The sequence below is a fragment of the Thalassophryne amazonica genome, chromosome 9 (genome assembly GCF_902500255.1).
Source record: "Thalassophryne amazonica chromosome 9, fThaAma1.1, whole genome shotgun sequence".
Taxonomy (NCBI): Eukaryota; Metazoa; Chordata; class Actinopteri; order Batrachoidiformes; family Batrachoididae; genus Thalassophryne; species Thalassophryne amazonica.
Window position 1 is genome coordinate 48,754,239 of NC_047111.1, and position 11,966 is coordinate 48,766,204.

The following is an 11,966-nucleotide window of genomic DNA, read 5'->3' on the forward strand; positions in this document are numbered from 1 at the left end:
TTAAAATTTTGTTAGCAAAGAAAGTCATGAAGTCATTACTAGTTAAAGTTAATGGAATACTCAGCTCAATAGAGCTCTGACTCTTTGTCAGCCTGGCTACAGTGCTGAAAAGAAACCTGGGGTTGTTCTTATTTTCTTCAATTAGTGATGAGTAGAAAGATGTCCTAGCTTTACGGAGGGCTTTTTTATAGAGCAACAGACTCTTTTTCCAGGTTAAGTGAAGATCTTCTAAATTAGTGAGACGCCATTTCCCCTCCAACTTACGGGTTATCTGCTTTAAGCTACGAGTTTGTGAGTTATACCACGGAGTCAGACACTTCTGATTTAAAGCTCTCTTTTTCAGAGGAGCTACAGCATCCAAAGTTGTCTTCAATGAGGATGTAAAACTATTGACGAGATACTCTATCTCCCTTACAGAGTTTAGGTAGCTACTCTGCACTGTGTTGGTATATGGCATTAGAGAACATAAAGAAGGAATCATATCCTTAAACCTAGTTACAGCGCTTTCTGAAAGACTTCTAGTGTAATGAAACTTATTCCCCACTGCTGGGTAGTCCATCAGAGTAAATGTAAATGTTATTAAGAAATGATCAGACAGAAGGGAGTTTTCAGGGAATACTGTTAAGTCTTCTATTTCCATACCATAAGTCAGAACAAGATCTAAGATATGATTAAAGTGGTGGGTGGACTCATTTACTTTTTGAGCAAAGCCAATAGAGTCTAATAATAGATTAAATGCAGTGTTGAGGCTGTCATTCTCAGCATCTGTGTGGATGTTAAAATCGCCCACTATAATTATCTTATCTGAGCTAAGCACTAAGTCAGACAAAAGGTCTGAAAATTCACAGAGAAACTCACAGTAACGACCAGGTGGACGATAGATAATAACAAATAAAACTGGTTTTTGGGACTTCCAATTTGGATGGACAAGACTAAGTGACAAGCTTTCAAATGAATTAAAGCTCTGTCTGGGTTTTTGATTAATTAATAAGCTGGAATGGAAGATTGCTGCTAATCCTCCGCCCCGGCCCGTGCTATGAGCATTCTGACAGTTAGTGTGACTCGGGGGTGTTGACTCATTTAAATAACATATTCATCCTGCTGTAACCAGGTTTCTGTTAGGCAGAATCAATCAATATGTTGATCAATTATTATATCATTTACCAACAGGGACTTAGAAGAGAGAGACCTAATGTTTAATAGACCACATTTAACTGTTTTAGTCTGTGGTGCAGTTGAAGGTGCTATATTATTTTTTCTTTTTGAATTTTTATGCTTAAATAGATTTTTGCTGGTTATTGGTGGTCTGGGAGCAGGCACCGTCTCTACGGGGATGGGGTAATGAGGGGATGGCAGGGGGAGAGAAGCTGCAGAGAGGTGTGTAAGACTACAACTCTGCTTCCTGGTCCCAACCCTGGATAGTCACGGTTTGGAGGATTTAAGAAAATTGGCCAGATTTCTAGAAATGAGAGCTGCTCCATCCAAAGTGGGATGGATGCCGTCTCTCCTAACAAGACCAGGTTTTCCCCAGAAGCTTTGCCAATTATCTATGAAGCCCACCTCATTTTTTGGACACCACTCAGACAGCCAGCAATTCAAGTGTTCACATGTCACTCCCGGTCCGATTGGGGAGGGGCCCAGAGAAAACTACAGAGTCCGACATTGTTTTTGCAAAGTTACACACCGATTTAATGTTAATTTTAGTGACCTCCGATTGGCGTAACCGGGTGTCATTACTGCCGACGTGAATTACAATCTTACCAAATTTACGCTTAGCCTTAGCCAGCAGTTTCAAATTTCCTTCAATGTCGCCTGCTCTGGCCCCCGGAAGACAATTGACTATGGTTGCTGGTGTCGCTAACTTCACATTTCTCAAAACAGAGTCGCCAATAACCAGAGTTTGATCCTCGGCGGGTGTGTCGTCGAGTGGGGAAAAACGGTTAGAGATGTGAACGGGTTGGCGGTGTACATGGGGCTTCTGTTTAGGGCTACGCTTCCTCCTCACAGTCACCCAGTCGGCCTGCTTTCCCGGCTGCTCGGGATCTGCCAGGGGGTAACTAACGACGGCTAAGCTACCTTGGTCCGCACCGACTACAGGGGCCTGGCTAGCTGCAGAATTTTCCACGGTGTGGAGCTGAGTCTCCAATTCGCCCAGCCTGGCCTCCAAAGCTACGAATAAGCTACACTTATTACAAGTACCGTTACTGCTAAAGGAGGCCGAGGAATAACTAAACATTTCACACCCAGAGCAGAAAAGTGCGGGAGAGACAGGAGAAGCCGCCATGCTAAACCGGCTAAGAGCTAGTAGCTACGCTAACCTAGCGGATTCCTAAAAACACGCAAAGTGAATAATGTGTAAATAATTTAGAGGTGATTCAGCAGAAGGAGTGCTTTAGTTAAGGCACGTAAAGATTACACTGGGAAACAAATCGTAATCTAGATAACTAGATCAATCTAACTGTGCAGATTAAACAGCTAACAGATACAGAAAAACACCGCTGTGCTCCGGAACAGGAAGTGATACAATACCGCAGTGAGAGCCAACCACCAGTAGAGGCAAGCAAGAGGAGAGATTTTAGGCAACTAAAACTTCCAATGATTTAGTTATAGGATCCACCATTTTGTTGTAAGGACATACTAAAAAACAAACAAACAAACAAACAAACATAAATCAGAGTTTGAACTGATTTGCATAAAACACCAGACCTACGTATAAGAAGTTTTCCGTATTGATTCACTGTTTATGTGATATGTGTGAATGGCAGATTTGCTAGGATAAATGCATTTGTTTTTCAGAAAATGCACCAAATATGCTGAAAAACACCCTGTCACATTCTGTTAAAGAAAACAAAGAAATATCTGACAATCCTAATCTGGATTCTAGGCAACACCTGGAACTAATGATCGCTGCCTCTTGATAAGATTGTTCATTCCTAATTAATAATTTAAAGGCATCCTGTTATCAGACTATGAAATAAATGTGTGAGTGTGTGTATATATATATATATATATATATATATATATATATATATATATATATATATATATATATATATATATATATATATATATATATATATATATATATGTGTACTTTCAAACAACCATTTTTCTACTTTACCTCATGAAAACTGGATTTACGACAAACTAGCTGTGAAAACATTACTTCTTTGGTGGAGGTAATAACCCTGATCCTTCTGCATACAGATGGAGGAAACACAAAACTGCCACAATTCCTGAGATGATGATCAAACTGCACAATGAAAAACATTTGGTTGACAAGTACACAGAGACATGTTTTACTGCAAAGTTAAAGTGTTTAAACTGGTCTTTCTATAAATGAATACACCTTTACCCATTGAACAAATTAGCACACCTGAAACCAGAGTTATGCCGCGTTCACACCGGACAACACGCGAGTGGCGGCAGCGACAGGTTGGCATGTAATCCCTATGGAAGGACGCGTTGTGGCACCACAAAAGTTCAAGCCACTCAAGGCGATGCAACAGATGCGAATGAAGCGGTGTAGAATGAAGCGATTTTGAGTGACTGGCGTGTTTGTAGCACAATATCGCGTCGCGTTGCCCTCCTCGCCAAGATGAAAAATCTGAACTTTTTTTGTCTTGTCACGTCGTGATGACCAATCAGGGACTGGATATGTAGTGACGTGGAGATGTCTGGAGTTTATATTTGATGTGGACATGTCCTGTCTCTGGCAGCCAGCCTGTGAGCAGGACTTATGTCCCTTTTGTCCTTTATGTCACAATTATGACAGAGTTTGAGGGGAGAGCGAGCAGCAGCAGCCATTTTTTTTTTTTTTTTTTTTTTTTTTTTAGGTGTGCACATGAACGAATCGCCCGTGAATATTATTTTATTTCTTAACTACACAGTTGTATAATAAAACAAATTGTGACTGGTTTATAACACAATTATGACAGAGTTTGAGGGGGGAGTGAGCAGCACTACCGCAGCAGCCAGTTTTGTTAATTGTTCACATGTGCACATGTGAACGGGACAGGAGGTCCTCAAACTGGGTCCTGGAGAGGTGGAAGTACTGCTGAAACCGGCCGTCATCCAGATGCAGCTCCTGCAGCAAATAATTAAACTCCCCGAATTGGGAACATCTCATGAGGATGTTGTGAACCCAGGGACGGCACCACTGGTGACGTTTGTCAGCTTTCCACAACAAATGGAGCACAGCAACTCACGCCGTGTGATCAAGGTCCGCCGTGTTGACTTGGAATGGAAGCTCCTCGTATTTGATGATGCATTGGGGCGAATTTTCACAGCGAAAGCAGAGTGACACACCGGGCGATGGTGGCGCATCCATCACCAGGCGAGGGATGCGAATTTGTGGCGTCGCATGTCGTCCGGTGTGAACGCGGCATTAGTGGCACAGAACCTATAGGTACGGGTAAAGAGAGATACTATAAAACTCAATACAATCATATGAGACACATCTTTTACCACATTCTCTCTAAGTGCATGGTGCGAAATCAACAGTGAGATAATGGGACCGACCAGAATGCTTTACACCGATAAGCAGGGTGTCTGGTGGTCCTGTAATCAATGTTCTTGCCATTACTTGGTCTAAATGATCTACACGAACACTTAAGGACTCATGGTTCTGACTTCACTCTCTAATAGTAAGCATCATGGCCAAAACTCCATGGTATATTTGAAACATCTGGCAGTCCAGTTGCTATGATGCCCATCATTATATCCTCCACCAACATCATTAAAACACCACATAAGAGAAAAAATATTTGGTTATTGGTGCTCATCTTCCAAGTAGAGCTCACTGGACTTGGAGAATTTACATAAGACAAAAAGTACCAAAGATGTTATGGAAGCTTTTTAATGCCACACAATCTGTTTTCTTTTACACCGCAAAACAGTCCCTTTTAGTTCTGTCCGCTAACATCTTCTCTTTGACTTAAAGAACTCTGACAACTTTTGGATTTTGAACTCAACTGTAGAAGTTTTAGAATTTTAAATTTACAGTCTAATACTCAATCTTGAACTCCTCCATTTGGGGCAATAACTCTCCTTTGACTTAGAGAGGACACCCTTTTTAGACAGAAGACCATGATGTGCTTCTGATGTTCTGCAGACACTATACCAGACCACTGTGGTGAAGAAAGATGTGAGCCAGATGGCAAAACTCTCAATTTACACCCAAATCCTCAACTATGGCCATGAAATTTTGATAATGACCAAAAGTACAATGTCATGGATACAACCAGTGGAAATGTAATTCCTCTGTCCAGTATCTGGGCTTACATTCAGGAACAGGATAAGAAGCTTGAATACCCGGGAGGGACTTTGAGTTGAGCTGCTGCTTCTTTTGCAGCTGAAGTAGTTCAGGCATCTGGTGAGGATGTACTCTTCTTAGCCCCCCCGGGAGGGCTTCTAGGCGAGTCCAACTGGGAGGAGGCTCAGGGGAAGACCCAGGACATGCTGGATGGATTATATCTCCTAGGTGACTTAGGAAATCCTTGGGATCACCCAGGAAGAGTTTGAGAACATGGCTGAGGATAGGGCAGTGTGGGATGAGCTGAGTGGTCCACTGCAACCCAGACCCAGATAAGTGGCAGAAATGAATAAATTAATGAATATACAGTAATTCATCATGTTGACACTTTGAAACTTGTACATGTTGATTGTATTTGGGTTTGCATGTTATCAGTTGATAAAAGAAAAAAGGCAGGACTGGGGAGAAAGCAACAAGAAGTGCTCCAAGTTGCCATATCTTTCGTATTTGAGCAACTCTTCTTTAAACCACTGCTGAATCACAGACAGTATCAAATAGTTATGCACTCAACTGTCGATAGTCCTTATATATGGGAATTTCAACTAAAACACAGACACTGTGATAAACAAAATGAACTAATCAACTTTCATTTCTGAGATTTAACAAAGCTATTCTTCATGTTGTGTTAACTTGAATTTTTAAGTTGTTAGGTGAACTTTGATTTCCAATCTAAAATAACTTGAAATCCCTCTATTAACTGTGACTGTTGACCACCTCAGAACAGTTTAACAAATGTACCACCATCTGAGATCAAAGAAGGCAGCTGACATATTCAGAACAAAATTTTTTATTCAGTTCTTTTATTCAGTTTATTCAGCTCTGATTTTTTTAGCCCAACAAAGCCAAGTCCTTTTTGTGTAATGTTTTCACATCAGTTTTCACCTTACGTACCGACCAGGGCTTTGCGTTCTCAGGGTGCAGGACTACTTTGTGTCCATGTGGTGAATAAGAAGTCTGCAGGTCATAGAGCTTTCTCTTATCATGGCCCTGTTCTGTGGAATGATCATCCTACATCAATAAAACAGTCAGATTCTGCAGAAACTTTCAAGTCCAGACATAAAATGCACTTATTTTCCCTTTCGTATGGCAAGCACAGTGGTATAGTTTTGTTTTATGCTTTTTACTCTTTAAATTCATTTTATTAGGAAACTGAGCGTGCAGCGGCCTCAATTTTACCTAAATTCTGGGTCTTTTAGTGAAGCTTAGGGCTAGTGGCCGGTGATCACCTTAGTATTTCTTCTGTTTTTCTTGTTGTTTAATACTGGCAAATGATACAGTATTTCTTCTCTTTCTGATGCCTGATTCTGTTTTTTTCTCTCTGTTTAAGGTGTAGTTCCATCCAGAGATGGGAGTTGTATTTGTGCTGGCAACCCTCCTGTCTTGTGCACCAACAGCATTTCCTGTATATTCATTTTGTGACTTGTTCTGTAATTTATGTCTGTAGCATGGCCCAAGCAGAGGGTCACCCCTCTGAGTCTGGTCTGCTTGAGGTTTCTTCCTCAGAGGGAGTTTTTCCTTACCACTGTTGCTCTGGGGGTTAGTAAGGTTAGACCTTACTTGTGTGAAGCACCTTGAGGCAAATCTGTTCTGATTTGGCGCTATATAAAAGAAAATAAATTGAAAATTTAAAATAAGACCAATATTTATATGGTGCATACACTACAAGTCAAAAGTTTGGACACATTTGCAAATGAGATTGAATGGGAAAGAAAGTGTGTCCAAACTTTTGGCTGGTAGGGTATATGTATAATTTGATTAAATACAAGTCAAGTCTGGGAGCATCCACAACATGGAACTGCCCTGGGTCCTGTGTGGCAGCCACCCAGCCAGACAACCGCTTCATTGCCATATCACTAAAATAACCATCTATCTGCTACCGCCAGGTGAAATGTGAGCATCCCTCCGGCCTTCTCCAGCTACTGGGGTCCTCAACATTCAGGCATCTGCGTGCTGGATCATGCACAGAGAAACAGGCCACATGGCTAACATGTTGTAGCTGATGCTCCCTCACAATGCGAGTGATACTCCATATTCTAGTCTCACTTAGTAACCCCTTATTTGACACAAAGTCATTCCAGCGGTACCCAAGGATCCTTTGGAGATACCTAGTACCAAAGACATCTTGTCACTGCCTTAGGTCACTGGTTAGCGTCCAAGTCTCACAACAATACAGCAAGACAGGCCACACCAGGACCCTGAACACTTGAACCTTCATTTGCCTGCAAAGATATTAACATCGACGAACACCTCTGTCCAGTGACCTCATGACTCCATAAGCTCTTCCAAGGCGCCTCTCGAGATACATGTATGTCACTGCTGAGATAAGTGAATGTGTCTAAATGTTCAACACTTTCATCACAGACAGATACAGTTCTGATGGCTGACTCCAGGAAATCATTAAAAGCCTCAGTCTTGATCCAGGACAATCTTAAACCCAGACACTCTGATTCCTCACTCAGCTTCTCAATTGCAGCAATCACAGTACCCATTGATTCCACAAAGATCACAGCATCGTCTGCTTAGTCATGGTCAGTAAACCTTTCCTCCACATCAAAAACACCAAGTCACTGGGTTTGATTGATATGAATGAAGTCCAAGACATTTTCAGTGGAAATGTTCATGTATACATTCCCTCATTTGAAAGAGAACTGACTGTAAAAGTAATGATTTGCATGAACAATACCAGTTATAGTTAGTTTGCCCAAATACTTATTGGTTCTGAAAATGAAGACACTATATATGCAAATGCCTGTAGTCTTGAGTGTCTCATTTCAACTCCATTGTGGTGATGTACAGAGGCAAATAACAACAAAAAAAGCATTACTGTCCAAATACTTATGGACCAGACTGTATCACTACAAAATAAGTAGAACAGCTTCATTTTTTTCCCCCTTTTTTTCCCTCTCTCTGACTCCCTCCGCTCACGGGTCAATATAGTGCACATCTGCATGCCTTTTCACTATGATGAAGACATTCAGAATTCAAGGATTCTGCAGATGGCTCCATAAAGCATTTGCATGTGTATGTTGCACACACACTTGCACTTATGTGCACATGCTTGTGCCTGTTTATGCAGTAACATTACAAAAGCACACAAACATCCAAACAGCATCTTCATCTGACTTTTCACCCTCACGGTCTACAGGAGCATAAAGACAACAACATGAGCAAATGCCTTTGGGTGCTGCCGCTGCCAAAAATAATCATGCATGTAATCATGCTGTAACATCACATGACTCAAATCACAGCTGCAACAGCAGGACATATCTGGATGGAGCACTTGAATATCATAACCTGGAAAGAGATGGCAAAGTCCTGAACAGAAAGATGAAAGATATCTGAATATCTCCAGCATAAAGATTCAGTTTGCTCAATTTGTCAAATGCATAGTAGATGTGATGACAAAACCATGAGATTCTCTGCAAAACTGAACCGCAATTCTACATTCCCATCACTAGGAGGTGCGCTTGTATGATGGAAAACTTAACTGTGTTGAACACACACACCTCTCAACTTCTTTCACTCAGAATTTCCTCCTAAACATATATGTTAGACAAAATCTTCACTGATCCTCAAAACCATATGTGTGACAGAATTAAGCATTTCTCCATGAGCTGTCTGCTCGAGCCTTCATATCCACATATCATCTTTTTTTATTTTTATTTTTACTTTTATTAATGGTTTAAATAAAGGAGTTTATGAGATCACAAGTGCAAAGTAGTCCTCTCTGTCAATCCATTTCACAATTACGCACAGCTGCTCCCAACCTCAAGAATCGATGCGCGTAACTTTGGGAGAAAACGCGTTTACGCACAAGCGTGCCGCGTTGGGGATTCCTCGGTGGAGCGGGGAGGTGTTTCCCAGAGATCGTTAGTCCAGAATGTTCTACCAAAGTAGGACAGATAACGGCCTACTTACCATATTGACTTCTGATACCATGTCGATGCTGGCGATGTCTATATTCATCCCTACGCCGACTGGAGGACCTGAAGCACAGCAGAGAACACACACACTTCACACGCAGCCCTTGCACTTTAAAAACACAGATTATTACTTGTGAATGCTGCTCTCGACAGCCTCGTTTCACAGTTTCCATTTCGGTTCGGATTAGATGACGCTGTCCGTGCGCACAAAGTGTGCGTAATTCCCCCTAAAAGTTTCAATCATATCAGTTTGGCGCAGGGTGAAAGCAATTTTCCCTGACATATTTTGTGCCGCTCCACATTCCATTCAGTCTGGATGATTTTATTTCAAACACATCATCAAAGCGTTGTGTATTGCTCAGGCGCAAATTCCAAACAAGACGCGCAAATTTACCTCCAAAATCTGGCCTCAGTCGGATGTCATAACCTTTCAACAGCCTGTCCACCGTCTCTTTCACCAGAGACATGTTGCTCGGGTCGCTGATACTAGAAAGAAAAAAAAAAAAAAAAAAAAAAAAGAGAGAAGCTCAGAGTCCATAAATGCAAGTGTGTCCAAGTGTGCGTCTTCCGTTCTTACCTTTGCGCGCACACCGCGGCCACCAAGAAGGGCATCGACCACACACAAAAACACCTCATCCTTCTTATTCTCATCACTGCCATGGTTTAATGTTGTGGGGTTTTGTGGTTGTTTTCGTAAAGACAGACGAGATCCAACTTATTCTAGTCCGTGCGGTAATTCCAGTGCCACGCGCATGCGTATTTCCGAGCACAGCGTGAAGGAGCAGCGCTGCTGCCGCCACCGCCGCCGCGCTGCTGATGGAAGCAGAGGTAGTACCCATCCACTTAAAGGAGAAAGCAGCGCGCACGGCACTATGGGTCAGACGGGGTCTCCCTGCTTTTTACTCCCATTAATTCTGAGTGCTTTCAGAGCGGAGAACGGCCAGGTCGACACACACACACACACACAATCCTCTGAGTCTTGGTTGGAAAATGTGGATGGGCTTCAGTGTCTCTCTCAGCTACGTGTGGGGAGTAGCCCCATGAGCAAGGCATTGCAACCTCAACATGATGTGTTGCTGTGTTGCTTCAGTTCTGCTTGAAGAGGTAGGTATTTCCAAAATTCACAACAGGATTTTCTATTTTTGAAGTTTTGTGTGTATATATATATATATATATATATATATATATATATATGGGAAACCAGGGCACTGTGAATCAGTAGCTATATTTGCAAAATACATATATTATTGTATTTGCAGCAGTTATGGCATATTTTTCTGCATAAAGACATCCCCCTTATAAATTTGTATGGCTTTTTTTGGATACATTGGGTAAAGCTAAGTGGAAAGTGAAGTCATTTTTTTTTCCTATCAAAAGTAAATTTTGTGGATGTTGGTGTCTTTGTGTTTATTTCTCACAACAGAGGAAAAGTGGCCCAAAAACTTGTTGTTAGGGCCCTGTCCCACTGGCGTTTAGGAGGATTTGCATATGGATTGCGCACAGAATTGGCCCATATTCGCCAAACATCCGCAATATCCGAGTAACATGCATGTATGAGTCGGCCGTCATCCGAACACGCCCGTGATCATCTGCAGAGGCACACATGTCCGCAGCCAGGATTTTTGAGCTGTTCAAAAATCTGGATGCTGATAACATCCGCCTTACATACTCCATATATACTCAATTCATACACAATACATACTCACTCTATGCGCTGTATATCTGCTGTTAACCACTGATATCCGCAACTGATGGGGATTTGCGGCTTGGCAACGGACTGGGACAGTGTGTAAAACAGATATATATTGTGTGCCCATCATGTCCACATCACAAACTAAAATACGTTGTAGCGAATGCATACAAATTGGCCACGAATAAAGCGTTTTTATTACATCTGCTTTGCAGCTGATTTGCTAACAGTCTGTGAATGCATAACAAACACGTCACGTAAACCCAAAGTACTATATGTGGCAGAAAGTGACATACCTGCCAGTCAGTGCCGGTCTGGCTGTGTAAATCCACAAAGACGTAGCTGCTGCAATCGTGTCTCCTCCAGGACTTTTATTTAACTCCAACAAAAGGAAGAGTTGCTGTTTAGCCACAACTCACGCTGAAGTCTGTTTTCTGTGACACTCTCAAAAAAACAAAAAAAACAACAAAAAAAAAAAACACCGTCTCACACCCCGAGCGGTTTCCCCCCTCCTGCTCCCCAAACTCATGAACAGTTAACCCTCAGGTGGCAAAATGAACATTAACTCTGTGATCAACTTGTCCAAGTCCAGCAAATGCTCCAGAGCCTGTATTGTTGGTGTGAATAGTGATGGCGACGGCCCGAGTGAGCTTATTTTATGACCGCAATGCAGATGCCGTGCACGCGCAACACGTGTGCGATGCATTCATAATACACCCATAATACTGCTGTGATAATTTCAATGTGTCGGATCAGTTTCCTCACTACATGCGTTATATAACCGTGATTGTTCATCATATATTCACTATATATTATCAATATATCCCTAATTCATACTGGGACATTTGTCATTTTTGGCCATTTTTGTTGCAGATGACAATGAATGCCCGTAATTTGTGTACTCAATTCATGCGCAGTTGATCCTCTCCCCAGTGGCACAGGGTCTTTAGTTAGAAGACTACCCCGTCCAACCGATGAGTATGTGTTATGTCTTCTCCAGACTATCAGCTATTTGATAACATGACTCGTGTGTCATATG

General features: G+C 41.9%; 1 protein-coding gene across 1 annotated transcript in view; it reads right to left on the reverse strand.

The window, feature by feature from the left end:
- LOC117517096 (gamma-aminobutyric acid receptor subunit beta-2) overlaps positions 1-9,897 on the reverse strand; it is a 204,106-nt gene extending 194,209 nt beyond the window's left edge. Inside the window, exons 1-3 of the mRNA XM_034178007.1 lie at positions 9,815-9,897; positions 9,632-9,723; positions 9,233-9,300 (exon numbers count right to left, since the gene is read on the reverse strand). Coding sequence (XP_034033898.1) covers positions 9,233-9,300; positions 9,632-9,723; positions 9,815-9,897 — 243 coding nt within the window. The remainder of the gene's footprint in view (positions 1-9,232; positions 9,301-9,631; positions 9,724-9,814) is intronic.
- Between the last annotated feature and the right edge of the window lie 2,069 nt (positions 9,898-11,966).